General features: G+C 41.3%; 1 protein-coding gene across 1 annotated transcript in view; it reads right to left on the reverse strand.

Moving 5' to 3' along the window:
- Nucleotides 1-2,282: 2,282 nt before the first annotated feature.
- LOC128408717 (D-threitol dehydrogenase-like) overlaps nucleotides 2,283-18,753 on the reverse strand; it is a 48,812-nt gene continuing 32,341 nt past the window's right edge. Inside the window, exons 8-9 of the mRNA XM_053378741.1 lie at nucleotides 12,521-12,638; nucleotides 2,283-3,238 (exon numbers count right to left, since the gene is read on the reverse strand). Coding sequence (XP_053234716.1) covers nucleotides 3,043-3,238; nucleotides 12,521-12,638 — 314 coding nt within the window. The 3' untranslated portion in view covers nucleotides 2,283-3,042. The remainder of the gene's footprint in view (nucleotides 3,239-12,520; nucleotides 12,639-18,753) is intronic.

An 18,753-nucleotide genomic window follows, 5' to 3' on the forward strand; every position in this document is an offset into this window, starting at 1 on the left:
TTGTATTATTTTAGCTTGCTCTGGGGACTAGGAAAGGAAAAGGTGGTTGTGGAAGAGGAGGCAGGCCCTCCCAGGACCCTGAGCTTCAATCACCTCACTCTTGCTCACATCCAGTTGAACAAGAGCGCTCATTTTGCAAGTGAATTCATGTGGCATCCCTAAAACACTGATCTCAAACGACTTGGACAGGGGTCGGGGAAAACTTACATCAGATATCTGTGGAGTAAGTGGACAAATCCTGCAAAGGACTGGTAGCTGGTTAAAGAACAGTAAGCAGAGAGTAGAATTAAATAGCGAGATGCTGGCTCAACCCTTGGTGCTAGATGACAGCATTTACTGTGAAGGGACAAAGGGAAAATCCCCCTGCCAAAGCAATGCCCCTTTAGCCTTCTTAAATAAGTAGTTGTGGTTGTGGTGGATAGCTCCATGCACATCAATGCATATGTGAAGAAAGGAATTCTACTCCCTCCCCAATGCTTGATTACAATGAACCACCTTTAACATTTTAGTGCCTGGTTTGGGGATTATTATTTTTTTGGAACAACTTGGTGTCATCAGCAATAACTCCATATTATTAACACCAGTCCAAAAGGAATCAATCCCAGTGCAGAGCTTTGGAGAACCCCGCTTCATACATCCCTCCATTACAAGAACTGATTATTTTCCAGACTACTCTGACATATTGGTGAGGGTATGCCCCTCTCCTGTACCCATGAGGTTGATCCTTTACACCAAGGTTTATGATCTATAAGCCACAATTTGGGGATTTGGAAGCCCCTTGTAGACTGCAGAACGGTCGTTTCTACTTAGTTCAGAAAATGCTGCGGTGTTACAGACCTGTTGGCATATTTATAGCTCAAGGAGCTAGTCCAAAAGATTACTAACCAATACCACTTTACCCGCCATTACTATGAAGAAGTATACCCTCAAACAATATCGTCGGTGGAGGAAGGGAGAAGCACCATTGATTTGAACAGAAGGACTAAATTATATGGTCTTATGACTACAATGTGATTCATATCATAATTTTGCCCCAGATGTTTCCAGTTTGAAAGTCGGAGAAGTCATTATTGGACATAAAAGGTTGGTTCGCAGTCTGCTTACTCCATAGTCTTTCCACTAGGTCTGGAAAAAAATTAGGCTTTTTTTCTTCTTATTATTATTATGCCAATTGCAAATGGTGGCTTATGTTTCAAATTAGCTGAAGTTTGTTATTTTTCCCTCTTAGGTAGGGTCTAAAACAAGCTGTTCACAAGAGGTCCAGCCACAGTATACAAGTCCCCCTAGAATTAGTTGGAAGAACTCCTGATGAGTTCACTCCTGTTTGTACATTAACCTTGGGATGAAAGGCTAGCCACAGTCATGTGAGAATCAAACCAAGTTTTCCAAAGCATGACACAATTTGATGGAAGTGTACGGGGCTCACAGAAAAATGTTTCGTGAGCCCAGAAAAACAATGAAAACGCTTAAAGTTTTTAATGGTTCCACTTGAAGAATTACTAAGAGGTTGTTGACTCCAGAGGCCACACTGTAATGTTTGGAAGACGAAACGGGTCAGGGAAGGAAGAACAGCCAACTCAGCTTGTGATGGGCAGTAGAAAGTCACGAAGGTGGGTGGAAAATTAGGCTAGGAATACAGCTCATCTGCCCCGCTCCATATCAGCATTTGCCGAGAGCAAAAATTAGTATCCCAGATGAATGTTGGTGTTTGCATAGGACTGCATCCATAGATTTGTCAGATATACAACACTTTATGCAAAGAAAATATAAACTCCACATTTATAGCAGTAAAGGGCAATGGAAGGGCCACTGTGCCCTGCAGATGGACAGCTTTCCCCACCATTTCAAGAGCTATTGCCAGCCTACAGGTGCACCACAAGTAAGGATGCTTGAGGAATTCGACCTTGCAATGCAATCGTTCTCATCCTCACTTCCTGGACTGAAATCCAGACTAGAAATTAGTTTATCCCCCAGCTATCAGCCTTCCTAAATATTTTGCTGCAGTTCTCAGCACACCTGCAAAAATCAGAGCTACACTTTAAAATGTGTGTTTTGAGAGACACTATGTTTAAAAATGTGTATTTAAAATGCAAACTTTGTGCAGCGTTTTTTAAAATGGGATGCATGTCAACCCTGGGCAAGAAGACAGAAGACAGCACACAGTTCTTCCACTGCCTATCTCTGCATTATGGTGCAAGGGAAAACGTGCCACTGCTTACAAAATGTGGTCTGAGCATGGAGCACCACCAGAGCAAATAACAAACGACAATATCAAAAATGAATTAGATAAAGTGATTTTAATTTTGCAATGCAGAATGCAATCCCAACACCTTTTAGAGCAATTGCTGGAATAATTTCCATTTAAAGCTGGGGGTGGGCGGGGGCTATAACACACACCGACAAACATTGACTGTCAATCCTCAGTTTACTTTCTCAAGACAAAATCCTGCTGCAAGAATAACTTAGCATTTCAAGCATTTCTCTTCCCACCCCCCATGCAACCCCCCCCCCCATATTTGACATTACAGCTGCAGTAGAAGTATCAACAAATTTTCTTGATTAATTGAAGCAGTAATTTAGCAAAGATTCAAGCACAACAGTCAAGCTGGCAACAGGATGTCTTCTCTGTTGGCTAAAATATAGGATCCTACTTTATTTTTATTTTTTTAAGTACAAAATTATTTGCATAGTGGCAATCTGTTTACTCCACTGAACTGAATGTGTCGATAGAGGGAAAATCAGTGTGTGTGTGTGTGTGTGTGTGTGTGTTACTACAGCATTCAGTCTAGGGCAGATTTTTTTAAAAAATAAGCAAACCTCCACATGCAGACTTTTGTTAAGACAAGAGGTGCTGTAGATTGGGTCTAAAATAGCAGTTTGGAAATTAAAAGCTGTATTTTTTGGAAGAAGGAATTAATGGACAATGTCAAGAGAGAAGCTGAACACTCGTAACTCGTGCAGAACTGCAATGTGATCAGGGGAGTCTTTCCTGTGTGCCTGTCATTCCTCCGCATGCATTGAAAGAGCGTTTCCATTCCTTTTCTACCATAAGCTTTGCCCTCCTTCAATGACTAAGTTGTGGCCAGTCATATAATCTGAAGCTTCAGATGCCAAGTATATGACGGCAGCTTGCAAGTCTGTCACTCGAGCCAGCCGTCCGGCTGGGATGTCCGTGAGCCAGCACTGCACAAGAGGTTTCAGCTCCTCAGAATGGATGAGCGGTGTTTCGACAATCCCCCTGTATAAACATATAAGACACAAACCGGCTTGTTATGGCTTCTTTCTTTCTTTCTTTCTTTCCTTTGCAGCACAAAATTGCAACAATACAAAAATAGCCCTGGGGGTACTTTTCAAACGAAGGATGAGAAAGATTCCAAACCTCCCTGGCTAAAAGCCACCAGAAACTTCAAACATGATTCCCGTTAAATGCCTTTCTAATATAGTTTTTATGTATCATCATTGTGTCCTTCATTTATTTCCACATTAGCGATACATTATTTAGCATAACGTCCCAATTGAAAGATTTGCCTCACAAACAATCACATCATCTAAATTGAAAGTGACTTGCGAGCGTTTACCTACAAATAGATTTTTTGGAACTGGACATAGCAATTATTCTATTCATTAGGAGACACTGAGCAAGGGGGTTTACAATATGTTCAGCAAATGCTATCATTTCAAGAGGAAGGCATAACCATTATTTATTTCTTTTCTAATTTTAGAATAAAAGTTCACATTCACTAGGACTTTTCCCGAGAAGAAAATGTCAGTTAGTAAAAAGCTTGAAGGAACTGGCTCCTAATATCTTCCAGCTTAGACACTTTCTCTGCAATATGACAGAGAATTTATCAGGAAATGTTTGCATATATATATATATATATATATATATATATATATATATATATCCCCCCAAAAAATATATGAATGAGAACCAAAGAATCCACAGCACTCCATAAACATTTGGTGGGTGTTTAGGGCTTTAACAATAACTGATTTGTCACCCTCCTCCTTAGCAACATATTTGTATTTTGAGAAATGTTATAATTCTCTCCCCCCCCCCAGTCCCTGTATAAATATATTTACATAACTGGGCCTATCAAGAAATTACATTTAACTTCTCAGAAATGACAATAACTAAAACCTGAGCTGCCAATTCCACTTCATTAGTGTGGTAGAAATGCATTCCAAATGTTAATAAAAATTCCAACATGCTGATAAATTAGTGCTTCTAAGGAACATGTGACACCTTGGTTAACATATTCAACCTCAATTATATTTCTCTTCAGCACCCTGTTATCTGGAACCTTTGCTGGCAATCAGAGGTGCTGTTTTTCAGCGGCCAATTTTCTAGATAATGTAGCTTATCAACACTGTGGGTAAACTTGCCAATGAAATCAGACTGCACTGAACCACACACGCGCTAATTGCATCTCTTTTTTATGCATATTTACAGACTGTCACTTCAAAGAAATCAGTGGCCCATTGAGGCAGCCAGTTAGCTGGAAGAATTGCCTCTTGCAAATGAAAATTAGCAAACAAGCTAGTGATAAATATGAAATGAACAAAGTCTCGAAATGCCGTTTTGTTCTCAAACTTCATCCTCATCCCAATTTATGCTTCCAAAGAAACAGGGTTTAGAAACACTGAATTCTGGGAACGAGAAACCCCCGCCTTGTACTTTTGTTTTAAAAGAAACTCTTGCGATATTGTTTAATGGATGTGGTTCAGACTTTGCTCTTGTTCTCATATACATGTTTTAATTTTTTTGCTTAACCGGGGCACTCTTCCACAACCCTACTTTCTTTTCAGTCTGAAACTGACAATAAACAGGATAGCTATTCAGAAATAATACCACACAAGGGCAACACGATTGACCTCTGGCACTATCCTGCATTCCAAAGTAATATTATAATCACAATATTATTTTCCCTAAGTAGTTCCCTATCCCAGTCTTCTCAACCCCTTGACTCTAGCACATGTTTTCTACGAAAACAATTTGATTTTTCAGTTGCAAAAGAATATCAACAGGCTTATCATTTACTGTTACTCAACAACATTTCCCCCCATATATATTAGACACATGCACACACACACACACAAAATATGAAACAATACTAGGCTTGGATCACACTGATAATAATAACAACAACAATAACTATCAAAATATGCTAGGTGCTCTAGGGGTAGTGACGGATGATCCAAAGAAGGTCAGCCCTATTATTTTATTTTACTTTTAGTAGACATTTGGAGACTGGGGCGGGGGGGGGCATCAATCCCATTTTTTCGCACATTTTCTGTGAATCTCTGATTACAATTCAATGCCAGTTTTATTTGCAAATGTTAGCAGGGTGTGGCCTTAGGCTTCATGCTACATCATTTTATTTTCTATTCATCAGAAAGTAGATAAACAGTCTGGCTTTGATCATTTAAACCAGATCCAAGCAGCATCTCTTTCTATGTGGAGATATATTCAACAACCAATTGTGTAACAAATAGATAGATTGCTCAGTTTGTTTACCTTTTCACCAAACAAAATGTTTTTTTTAAAAATAAAATAAATGAATGGGTTTATTCAAATGAGGAATATCCACACAGAGATATTTGGTGGGGTATATATGTGTGCAGTGATGCAGTTTGGTAATTTTAGACTCTGGAATCAAGGGGAAGAGCTCCTATTAATTCTGCTGAGTATGGCCCTGAACGTCTGCCTGAAAGTCCAATGGCACCCTTGCTGGGGGGAGAGGCACAGTCATCTCTGACAAGTCTGTCTACCCAGAAGTGTGTATAATGGGGAGAAGAGGAGAGCAAGCTTAGCTTCTCCTCACAACAAACAATACTGGGCGGCAGGTTTCTGCAGTAAGATCTTTGCAATTCTCCACTAGGGAACAAAATAGGGTGAAGTAGGACGGCTTGAATGAACCTTTCCACCTCTCTCCATTTAACAGGCTAACAGGATCGTCAAACCTGTCCATTATAGTCCTCTAAATTTCTCCTTTTCCAATCTTAAATTCAGTTATCCACATTTCCACAAGGTTTTGTTTTTTTAAAAAAATCGTCATGAACGTTCATCAGCATTTTAGTGTGAATTATTCCCAATAAACACATTTTTGTTGTATGCAGTTTTGACAAACGCACACATTTTTGCAAGCAGTTCTTCTTATTATACTGCCTTTTAATACGTTGTTTTCACTGCTATATGCATTTTTAGAATAGAATATATTTATTGTTTGGTTGTCAAACTGCCTCACAAAATTCAGACAAGCGTGCATTTTGAAGGATAGCTGTGTTTGGTTCACACATTGGTTCAAAATATGTAAATTAACTAATTTCTCAGTAAAATAAACACAAAATTCAATTTTGTCCTTAATAGCAGGACAACAACCAGCTTTCTGAAAGGAAGGCCTCAGAAACCCTCCTGAGCATATAGAAGTCCTGTGGATAGCGCTGCAGCCAGTGCCTCCAGGCAAATAAAATCCAGCAAAACTGAAATTTCTGAAGTTAATTACGATATTCATAAATTATAGAGCACAGTACCACATAGTAGAACTTAGGCCTTTCTTTTAATTATGCTGGCGGTGGGAGGAAATTGAACGTTTTATTCTAAAGACAGCATAATTTAGGACTGTTCTGGTTTGAAAAATAAGCAAACGAGAAAAATAATAACAACAACAACATAGTGGCTTGTAAGCACGCTTTTAGGTTCTTGTACAAATATTAGATATGCCCCAGTATACTGCACATCTTCTGGGAGAGGCTCGGTGCCAAGATGGGCAATTTAATGCTGGAGATGGAAAAACCCTTTTAGGCAAATGTGCGTTGGCTCTTAACCATTCTGAGCGGTGACAAGTGCCAAGGCGTTAATTCTCTGCCTCATCTGGAATGCAATGCCGTTGCATAACAATGGCTTATCACACTATCTAGGTTCCCTTCACGGGAGATGCAGAACTGACATTTCGCTGCTGACTGCGGGTTGATTTAAGACTCAAGTAGCCCCCAAACGATCCCACACTTTATGCCAGTGGATATGTTGGTCTTTGAGTGCCCTGTTTATCCGCTGCTCCCTTAGAATGCTTGCAAGAGTTCTTCTCCCAAAGTGTGTGCATTTGTGTGTTTTGGAGAAAGGGGTTTCCATCTGTGTATAAGTTGATTTCTTTCAGATGAGTTATTAATTTGAATGATTTAAGTACACTTCAATTACTCAGGAAGTGTTTAATCAGTAAAACCCACTTAATTGGGACATCTCCCAAGAAACTACATAAAAGCCCAGAGATATTTAAGAGCAACTGCTGTTGCTTAATGGGGATGGTAATGCTGGTTAATTGGGATGCCTTTAAGTGATAGGGCTTTGCTTGGTTCTTCCCTCTGGTGTCCTTTTATGCCAGTTCCATATACAACGGAACCTTGGTTCCCAAACTTAATCCATTCCAGGAGTCTGTTCGATTCCCGAAACAGTTCAGGAACCATGGTGCAGCTTCTGATTGGCTGCAGCAGCTTTTTGAAGCCAATCAGAAGCCAGGGGTACGGCTTCCAAAGAACATTCAAAAACCAGAACAATTACCAGAAGTATTGTAAAATGTATGAATGCTGATGACATTGAAATAAAATGAAGGGGTTCTAGTAATAAGAGATAAAAATTATAAATTATAAATTTGGGAGGTAAAATATATAAGGACAAAGTAGTAGGATACGAATTTGCTGAACTAATTGTTAAAAAGGGATATAAAAAAGGGAGGCGTGAGGAAGTCAGGAAAATAAGTTAATTGAAGATTAATAATTAGAAAAGAGTTGTGTTTTTCTTATTCTATGTTTTGTGTGTTGATCTTTTTTTCCCCCTTGTTAAATGTTTGTATTTTATGTATTGTGAAAGTTTGTATTGTGTTTTATATTTTTTCTGTGTTTTTATTGTTCTATTTTTCTATTGTTAAACTTAATAAAATATTATTTTAAAAAACAAAAACAAAAACCAGAACAATTACTTCTGATTTTTGTTCGTTTGGGAGCCGAGGTTCCACTGTACACACAAAAACTTATTGCCCACCCCCCTGTCAGTGTGAAGATGCTTCATCCTACCCTGAAAACTTCAGCATTCCAGATCTCTTGCAGATTTTGTTGATCCAGATTGGAGAGCAATGTTTGGATTGCTAGAATAAGCATTCGTAATCCAGCTGTCATTCTCAATTGGCCTTGTCAATTCTCAATTGGCCTTATCATTCACATGTTAACACAAGAACCGAAGGTGCGCTTCCAAAGGAAGCTTCAGCTGTATTTATGTATGTACCTAGCCACAGCAGCAAGGGATCTTTATGCACAGAAGTGGAAGGAGGAAAGAATACCCTCAAAGGAAGAATGGCTGGTAAAAATCATGGAATATGCAGAAATGGCAAAACTGACGGCTCTGATAAGAAACACATTTAGAATCTTTCAAGGAGGACTATATACTTTTTCTGTATTTAAAAAATAATTTTCCATATGTGAAGTCCACAGCAGGGTTTGAAGTTTAAAGGGGGGGAAAAAGAATATACTAAGATACCTGTTAAAGAGGATGAAACTTGATAGGATGGATTTTTAAGACGCAATCGTATATAATTATGATTATAAACATGGGTGAGTATTTTGGAATAAGCATTATAATTGCTGAGTGATCAAATGTAAGTTTGAATTGAAAAGAAAAAGAAAGTGTAAAAAAAAGAGAGAGAGCTGTAGAGAACATTATGGCGTGATTGAATTCCATTTGGACGTGATCATGGGCTAACTGCGGTGAGAAAAAAGCAGCAGATGTTACCAACGATGGAGACCACAGTCAGTGGTTCACAAGAGCACAGAAGCTGGTTTGATCACAGAACCATAGTGAGTAAATGCCGTTGGTTTCCTGGAAGTGTGATTGAGTGGGCAGCCTCCATAACATGAATTCCGTCTACAAAGTTATTCATGCCCACAAACCAATCTCCTTCCAACTCCCAAACCCAGATTTCTCTCAGACCAGGAATGGGAGACCTGTATCCCTCCAGATGCTGTTGGACTACCACGGCCTTCATACCTGACCACTTGCCATGCTGATGGGAGTTGGAGTCCAAACCAACATCTGGAGAGCCCCTGGCTCAAATTTTCTGGGTTTTGAAGCTAACTGCCTAGCCCAAACAAAAACCGCACAATATCCTCTTTACACCACATTCACCCACCCTTCTGGGGATCCTAGGAAACCCAAATTCAAAGTGTTGGTGCTGACCTTTAAAGTCCTAAATGGCTTTGGCCCTGTATAACTGAAGGAATGTTTCCACCCTAATTTTTAAGCCCGGACACCGAGGTCCAGCTCCAAGGGCGTTCTGGTGGTACTCTCATTGCAAGAAGTGATGTTACAGGGAACCAGGCAAAGGGCCTTCTCAGTAGTGGCGCCCTCCCTGTGGAACACCTTCCCATCCAATGTCAAACTGATCAGCAACTACACAACTGACCCATCTGAAGCAGCCCTGTATCAGGAAGTTTTTAATGTTTTGCTGTGCTTTTGATTATGTTGGAAGCTGCCTAGAGTGGCTGGAGCAACCCAGTCAGCTGGGTGGGGTATAAGTAATTAATCCTCCTCCTCATCACCCTGGTCATTTAGTTTGGGAGGCCCTATTGTTATAAAAGTGACCCCATGCTTTCCTCTTTATCAGCCTGTCCAGTCTTCCCCCATCCCTGCACTATATCTACCACTAATTGTGTGATGTATATTAGGACATTTCTGTTGTTTTATGCATAACTGGAAACAAAACATAAATGCACAAGCAGATATGCATTAGTTAAGATATATGCATTAGCACTTTCATACTGCAATAATACTGGCAATTAGATATTACTAAAGGAAGCCTTAGGCACCGACACAGCAATAAATATGGATTCTCTTGTAAAATTTAGTTCAGGAATGCATTTCCTTGTGGAGCTGGAGCCTGTATACTTGCTAAAACCCCATAGAGCTTTAAAAAAATGTAACACATAGGGAACAGTGCATACAGGGCTCATGTATTCACTTATCTAATACAAAACTGTGAAACGTGTCAAAGCTTCTGCCGGTATAGCTATTACAGCCAAGGTAAAAGAGCTAATCACTTCAAAGTGCTTGTTGTTGTTGTTTAGTCATTTAGTCGTGCCCGACTCTTCGTGACCCCATGGACCAGAGCACGCCAGGCACTCCTGTCTTCCACTGCCTCCCGCAGTTTGGTCAAACTCATTTTAGTAGCTTCAAGAACACTGTCCAACCATCTTGTCCTCTGTCGTCCCCTTCTCCTTGTGCCCTCAATATTTCCCAACATTAGGGTCATTTCCAGGGAGTCTTCTCTTCTCATGAGGTGGCCAAAGTATTGGAGTCTCAGCTTCACGATCAGTCCTTCCAGTGAGCACTCAGGGCTGATTTCCTTCAGAATGGGGAGGTTTGATCTTCTTGCAGTCCATGGGACTCTCAAGAGTCTCCTCCAGCACCATAATTCAAAAGCATCAATTCTTCGGCGAACGGCCTTCTTTATGGTCCAGCTCTCACTTCCATACATCACTACTGGGTAAACCATAGCTTTATCTATACAGACCTTTGTCAGAAAGGTGATGTCTCTGCTTTTTAAGATGCTGCCTAGGTTTGTCATAGCTTTTCTCCCAAGAAGCAGGGATCTTTTAATTTCGTGACTGCTGTAACCATGTGCAGTGATCACGGAGCCCAAGAAAGTAAAATCTCTCACTGCCTTTATTTCTTCCCCTTCTGTTTGTCAGGAGGTGATGGGCCCAGTGGCCATGATCTTCGTTTTTTTTATGTTGAGCTTCAGACCATATTTTGCGCTCTCCTCTTTCACCCTCATTAAGATGTTCTTTAATTCCTCCTCACATTCTGCCATCAAAGTTGTGTCATCTGCATATCTGAGGGTGCTTATTGCTTGGTAAATAATGGAGGCCCATCAACAGGAACACAACCATCTTTTTTTAAAAAAAAAAATACAGGTAGGCATGTTGGCCCATATGCAAAATTCCAAGACTCATCTTAGGGTGACACCTTTATTAGACCAGATGGCAACAACTGTGCAAGCTTTTGAGTTCGACAGGTCTCTTAATCAGGCTAGATGGCAAACAGAGCACTTGGGCTGGTGATGGTGGGGAAACAGCAGGAGATTGCAGACATTCCATGAGGTTCTTTTGGACCCTTGTGCTTATCAGGTTACACCTAGGCCCTACTGGCATAAGGGGTTCACCTGGTGGGGCAGAGCTGCAATACTAGCTTTCCCACAGAGGAGTCGCTGTGGCTTACTGGGAGGGAATGGTGGTGCTTGGGGTGTATGGGTGCACTGGTGCGAGTGTAGTTCAGCTCCTCCAGTGTGCTTCTGAGGAGCCTCAGAGACTCCACTGATGAGAAATCAGGTACATGGGGTATCCCTGTCACCTAGGTCCACCTCCATCCTGAGACAGAACATGCAGGTTCCTAGATAGGTGGAAAACATGACTCAAGAAAAACTGGACGGTCTTCATATCAGCAAAAGTGGATATTAATTTTAAGTGGTGTGCTAAGCCAAAACGAAATTGTCAAAAGCCAAACTGGATGGCTTCACCGAGCCTTTGTAGAGAAGGTTCCCTCCGAAGTCCTATCTGTAAAACCCTACTTTCTCTAATTTAGGATTCTGCTGTTGAACACCTCACTTCAGTTGTTGGGTTTTTTCCAAGTCACATAAAGGTGGCCTTGTTGATCAGGCAAAGGAGAAGATGGTGCCCCTCCCACTCCAAAAATATATAGAAGCCCACCAGAGTCACAGTTGAATTTTACTTTACACTGATGACAAGACAATGTCCTCCAACATGCTGGAGGCTACAGGGGGAGCTTAGGGGGAGCCCAGGGCACGTAGTGTGGCACACACAGCTCAGGTACCCAATGTGGAAGAGAAATGTGTGTGTGCGCATGCACACACACATGCACGAGTCTTGTATTTTTACTTTTCAGAAATTCCCACCTTTAAGCCTTCAAAAAATAGGTAAAATGCAATTGATAATGAATATATTTCATAAAAAACAAAAATTATACTGAGGTGACTTGTAATTGCTACCGCCGAATGGAATTTCAATGATGGTAGTATAATGACGTCCCTTTTAAAGTGCCTGTATATTTGTCTGAGGTAAAAAGAAGGGTGAGGGGGGGGACTGGAAGGGGGAAAATATTGTCTGTTAAGTGTCAAACGCCTTTTCTTTTACCACAGAAGACTTGGACAGTAGCAAGGAAATATTTCACCTGGAAAAGAAATGTTAAAAACCACCCTTCACAAAATTAGAAAACCTGTTATCAAATGGCATAATCTTTTCAAAAATCCCAGAACATATACAGCAATAGAGAAGACTTTTTGCTATGCACTTAGCATTGGTGTTATGCTTGAGAGTATTCCCCCACCCTTATTTAAGGAACTGAAGTTTTGCTAGCTAACAACTTTGCTTTCTTACATTTTCTTGAGAACTTCATCACATTCATCCTTATTTCCTTATTTCCTCACACATACCCCAAACCCTACATGTTACTTACGGAGAAATGCAGTTCACTCTCACTCCTCTATCAATCCACTCCGTCCCCAACGTCTGAGTTAACTTTACAACCCCGGCTTTCGAAGCATTGTAAGCTAATTGCTTCTGTGGATGAGGAACTGGGTGGTTGGGAAGGGAAAGAGATAGAAATTTAATTATTACTTCCCGACAGAAAAAGAGTAAATAAAAACTGAAACAGTTATTTGTAGAGGTTTGGAAATCAGGCAGGCATACCTTTCCATTGTATTATCCTGACTTTTGGAACAACATATGGAAAATGGAACAACTGCAAACAGACCCCTCATAAGTACCTACATTTTAGTGTTACATATAGCAAACCTATATGCTATTTAAAAGAGACTGCCACTGCGTTCAGTAAGACTTATTATTCCCATGTAAGTGTGTGTATCATATGCCAGCCTAAAACTTATTATACCTGCATATGCTTATTAAAATTAAAACTCAATCTATAAAAAGGCAAACAAGCACAAAGTTATAGAGCATGGGTAGGCAAACTAAAGCCCAGGGTCCGGATCCGGCCCCATTGCCTTCTAAATCCGGCTCGCAGACGGTCTGGGAGTCAGCATGTTTTTACATCAGTAGAATGTGCCCTTTTATTTAAAATGCATCTCTGGGTTATTTGTGGGGCATAGGAATTCATTCATATTTTTTTTCCAAAATATAGTCCGGCCCCCCACAAGGTCTGAGGGACAGTGGACTGGCCCCCAGCTGAAAAGGTTTGCTGACCCCTGTTATAGAAGATCAGACATTTATGCAGATATTGGTACACTTGTGTCCCGGAAACGCCAATCTCTCAAAGCAGCTTAACTGGTTGGATGCTTTGGATGTGTGTGTGGGGGGGATGCACACATGTCACATGTCAGTCAGAAACTAAAATGATCAGCTTTGTTAATTATAACGTTCACGCTTACAAGCGACTTTGGTATATTCTCCTCCTCCTTGCCCCTTTCCTTAAGCTGATATACCTGCAAAAAGACAGCTTATTTTTAGCAACCAAACCATACTTGTGACATTTTAAAACAGAGTTTAGGCTCCACCAGGCAGTATCTATGAAAAGTGCCTATGAATTGATTTTAGAATGCATTTCAATTAATTGATTGTGATTTTATGTAAACTGTTACTTTTATTGTTGTTAGCCACTCTGAGCCCAGCTTCGGCTGGGAAGGGCGGGATATAAATAAATTATTATTATTATTATTATTATTATTATTATTATTATTATTATTATTTATTATAAAAATTTTTTTAAAAACCTGAGAGGGAAATAGGACCATATTATTGATCAATTTCATCATTAACATGAATTTGTTGACAAGGATGTATTTTAGACCCATTTTTTTTGTAATGCACCTACAGAACTTTTCAAAGTGAAGACCATCATCCCACCCAGAAATACCCTTTTTAGTAATCTATTCTTCATCTGGGCTATTTTTATTCCCTTCCCCTCAATTTTATTCTGGCGTTCATTCATTTGCTTCAGTATTTCCATGCTGACTTTTAGGGCCAAGCCCTCACAAGGCAACTTAAATAAAACTGTCATAAAAATTATTAAGAACATTGGCTTAAAACAGCAGTGTTTTGAATAATACACAGGTGAGCAACATATCATTGCAACTCAGCTAAAACAAATCAGTTTCACAATGGCGACAAGTATAAGACATATTTTTGTTTAATTGTTATTTCGATAATTATTGGGGTGGGTGCAATTCTGCCACAGATCACAAGTCTGTGGAGTTTAACCATAATCTCCAATAGTGCTCAACCAGATCCTTGCATCACTACATTCCCCAGAAGTTCCATATCAGGCCACAAAACACTCTGCAAATTTTCTTTTTTTCAGTTTTTCTTTTTTTTAATTACAGTAATAATAATATGCTTAAATGGTTGGAAGTGTGGTAAGATTTAGGATTTTTTATTTCTAGAAAGAATAAGAAAATACAAATAAAAGGAAAACAAAAAAGCCCCACAAATCAATAGTTAAGTTATTACTGCATGTCAGAGTGGTTTTCATTTACTGTATTTTTCGCCCTATAGGACGCACTTTTTCCCCTCCAAAAATGAAGGGGAAATGTGTGTGCGTCCTATGGGGCGAATGCAGGCTTTCCCTGGCTTCCTGCAGCTCTGCGCCACCCTCCCGATCCCGGCGCGAAGCCGCACAGGGCTCCGAAGGGTGGCACGGAGCTGCCTGGGCTCCAGGGCTTCCTGCAGCTCTGCGCCACCCTCCCGATCCCGGCGCGAAGCCGCACGGGGCTCCGAAGGGTGGCACGGAGCTGCCTGGGCTCCAGGGCTTCCTGCAGCTCTGCGCCACCCTCCCGATCCCGGCGCGAAGCCGCACGGGGCTCCGAAGGGTGGCACGGAGCTGCCTGGGCTCCAGGGCTTCCTGCAGCTCTGCGCCACCCTCCCGATCCCGGCGTGAAGCTGCGCGGGGCTCTGGAGGGTGGCGCGGAGCTGCCTGCATTCCAAAGCCTGGTGCGCGCTGAAGAGCGCCCCCGGGCTTCGCGCACCTCTCCGCAAGCCTGGGGAGACCTGCGCGGCTCCCTAGGCTTGCGGATAGCAGGCTGTTCTGGGGGCTGGGGTCGGGGGAAGCTCGGGCTTCCCCCGCGCCTGCCCCGTGCCTGAGGAGGGAAATTTTTTTTTCTTTATTCCCCCCCCCCAAAAAAAATTAGGTGCGTCCTATGGGGCAGTGCGTCCTATGGGGCGAAAAATACGGTAATTGGGAGCAGTCCTATAACAAAGTCAGGAGAATTTGACCAAATAAACGAACTTAGTAAAACAACATTTTAAAAGGCTGTAGCAGATTTATCCTTCCAGTTCATGTATTTTGCTTGCCTGCCTGCTTTCTCGCCGGTTTCTTAAAATCAACACGGTGGAAAAGAACGTTTTTGTTGAATTGTACAAAAGCATGTAAAAACATACCACATCTTGAAATCACTTAAATAGACATAAGACTGTAATCCTAGCCAGCCGTTGCCTCCCTTTTTCCACTGCATAATAAAACTTGATTAATAACGATTTTTTAAAAAAGAATCCCTTTGCTTTACAACAGAGAAATCATTTTTACAGACCCAACATATTTATTCAATAAGCTTTCATTACAAATATTTTCCCTCTTTTTGCTGTTGTTTGGTCTGGCATACCGGCAAGCAGCACTCCATGTGGGCTGGAGAAGAGGAGAGGAATCTAATTTCTTGATTAATTACTCTACTCAAGATCCAAGTTACATACAACTTTGGTAGTTAACCCCATTGCCCTTGCAAAAGTAGCACCTGCTAAAGTTTCCAAATATGCCTGTTTATGATATATTACTGCATGTTTGCTTAAAGGGGCCAAACACTTTTGCATCTTTCCCATCTGAGAGTCTTTGTTTCCAGAAAAGCAGAAACTTATTTATTTATTCAGCCAGTTCTCTGACCTCTAATTCTGAACAGACCTATCAGGTGGCTTCCTACAGTGCTTATCATACATTTTATAGGATAAACTTTTGAGACGTCTTCCTACTTCATCCCACCCTTGACAGCATAAAAGTTTGTTATAGAGATGGACAAATTTGTCAATTTCCATTTCTCATGTTTTCAGTCTTAAGTTCTGTTCTCTTTTCCACATTTCTGCATCACTTTGCTTATTTTTTTATTTTTAAATCCTCATTCAATAGCATTCTATGAATATACACATTTCTGTAGGTAATTTTGCCTGACATTTGTACAAGCAATCTATATGTTCTTTTCCGCAACATACACATTTTTTGCACACATGACTTGTCTGGAAAACCACATCACAAAATTCAGAGACGTGCAAATTTCGAAGGATGGTTTTGTTTCCGTTGGTGTAGCGTTTTAGAAATTGCAAATTTGGGAGGTTTGCTCTTACACCGCATCAATTATTATCAGTGATACAGTCGGGGGGGGGGAGCTATGAAAAGAAATCTCTCCTTGTTGAGTGAGATGATGTGCATGCTTCAAGCTGTGCAGCTTGCAGAACGAAACTGCAAATTGGGAAGAAGGACCGTGCAGAAGGTCCCAAATCCTATCTCCAGTCGAAAGGATCAGATAGCAGGTAAAGCGAAATAATTCTGCCTGGGGTCCTGGAGAACCACAACTTGTCAGAGTGGTCAGTACTGTCATAGACAGCCAGCTAATATGATCAGATCTAAGCAGCCTACTTTTTTGGAAACAGCGATGCTTAAGTCATTCTCACTATTTCTGATGCTTCTGTTGGGAGTGCCGTTTATATAGCCCAAATGGCATCATGAACATAAAAGAAGGAGGCACCAGCAGACTTGGAGGAATCTTGAGGTTTAGGGGGAGGAAAAGTCCTCATGGCAGGAACACCCTAAAACATCCTAATGAGGATTGAATTTAGGGGTGGGACTTTCCAAAAATCTCAAAGTTATGATTGTCTGCATGGATTCTTTTCTTAATTCTCATCTCACAGCTTGATCTCAATTACAAGGGAATTATTCCTCCCTGGGTCCTTTAAAAATACAAACATATTATATGCATTATTATGTGTATCATTATAAATATAATATTACACACATATTTCATACATATACCACCCTGGTTTTCCTAAAGTAACCAGCACATAAGTAAACATATACAACAACGCCTATAAAAATACTTAAGGATTAATTCCTTAATGCTGCAGAAATATAATACCACATGTGGTTTGACTATTTCATACTTTTTATACTCTCTGCAGGTATAAGTATTAAACTGTCTTAGATGCCTCCTAGAAAACTTTTTTATTTGAAGAAGCCTTCCCATAATTTAGACTTGTATTTTAACGTATGCTATTTTACCTATGTGTTACTGCTAATGGTTTTATGCATTTAGAGGGTTGTTTTTGTTTCAGTTAAGCGTCTTACAAATCTTTCCTAATAAACAAATAAATAGGAGATGTAGTTTGCAAATAATTCCCCATATAATGTGCCAGAGTGGCAACCCAGTCAGATGGGTAGAGTAAAAACAAAAACATAAGAATAAGAATATTTAAATAAGACTTCAAAAACAAACAAAGAAACCGACAGTTTGCAGGTGGCTCAGACATAAGCCGGCACTCTGTGCAAGAGACAGTCCAATGTGGGCAAAGCTCACCAAATCCCATATGTAAGGGCATAAAGCAAGCCAGTGTAAGTTAAGCCAGTGTAAAGATATACCAGCTATACCAAACAGAGCGGCTGCTGCTCTGCCTGAGCCTGGCAGAGGGAAAATGAGCCTTTTTAAAGCAGTGTTTGATGCTGTTCATGTGACCAAGGAGAAAGTATCCCCATGGCCCACGAACAGCCCCTTTTAGGGACTTAACACCAGGCTCAACTAAGCCAGATTTGGCTCACCTGGGATGAGCACATGATGCTGTCATATCGTTGGCTGAGCTGGGGTTGGGGACTGTGCTGATTTGAGGTGCAATCTTGCCGGTTTGGGGCGAGATCTCTCCCCAAATCACACAGGACCTCGTGCACTCTGCAAGCTCCCATGCAACGATGACGAGATCTTGCCCAAAATCAGCACCAGTGTCGGTGTCGCTTCTCCGCCTCATCCTAAGGCCTACCGACAGCGTTGCCTCCTCAAGGGTTTCTGCTGCTTGAGGCATTGGCTTCACTATTCCTAATGGGTGGGCCGGCCCTGGACTTCAAACTGGCTGAGCCAGGGAACAGAAAATGAAAGGAATGAAAGGGAGAGGATGGAATCCTGACCTCTGCACTCCACATAGCAACACTTGTGGCATACTACACGCATTTCTGAGTAGTATTTTGTCGGGATTGATATCTGAGAACCCACTCTTGCAGAGATATGACATTAAGAAGTTAAGAAAAACCTTGCTGGATCAGGCCAAAGGCCCATCTAGTTCAGCATCTAGATCCCTATAGGATGCCCCCAAGCACTGGCGGAGGAAGAGGAGTGCGGGGGGGAGTGCACCACCCCTGGCAGCACAATCCCGGGGGGGTGCCATTGGAGCTGCTCCCCACCTGCGCTGGGTGCCACGCCCCAGCAGGCGGTGTGCCACACCTCCAGGATGCGCATCACACCCCTGCGGATGGCACATCACGCCCCCAGGATGCGAACCAGCCCCGCCCCCATCTGCTCTCCACCCCCTGGTGCCGGAGCATGAAGCTCCGCCACTGCCCCCAAGCAGGACCCAAAGGCTTGAATTTATTGCAAACTTGAATTTTTAAAGTGCTGTTTGCTTTCCAGCCAAACAGTGAACTCGTTTCCA

Source organism: Podarcis raffonei, chromosome 2 (genome assembly GCF_027172205.1).
Source record: "Podarcis raffonei isolate rPodRaf1 chromosome 2, rPodRaf1.pri, whole genome shotgun sequence".
Taxonomy (NCBI): Eukaryota; Metazoa; Chordata; class Lepidosauria; order Squamata; family Lacertidae; genus Podarcis; species Podarcis raffonei.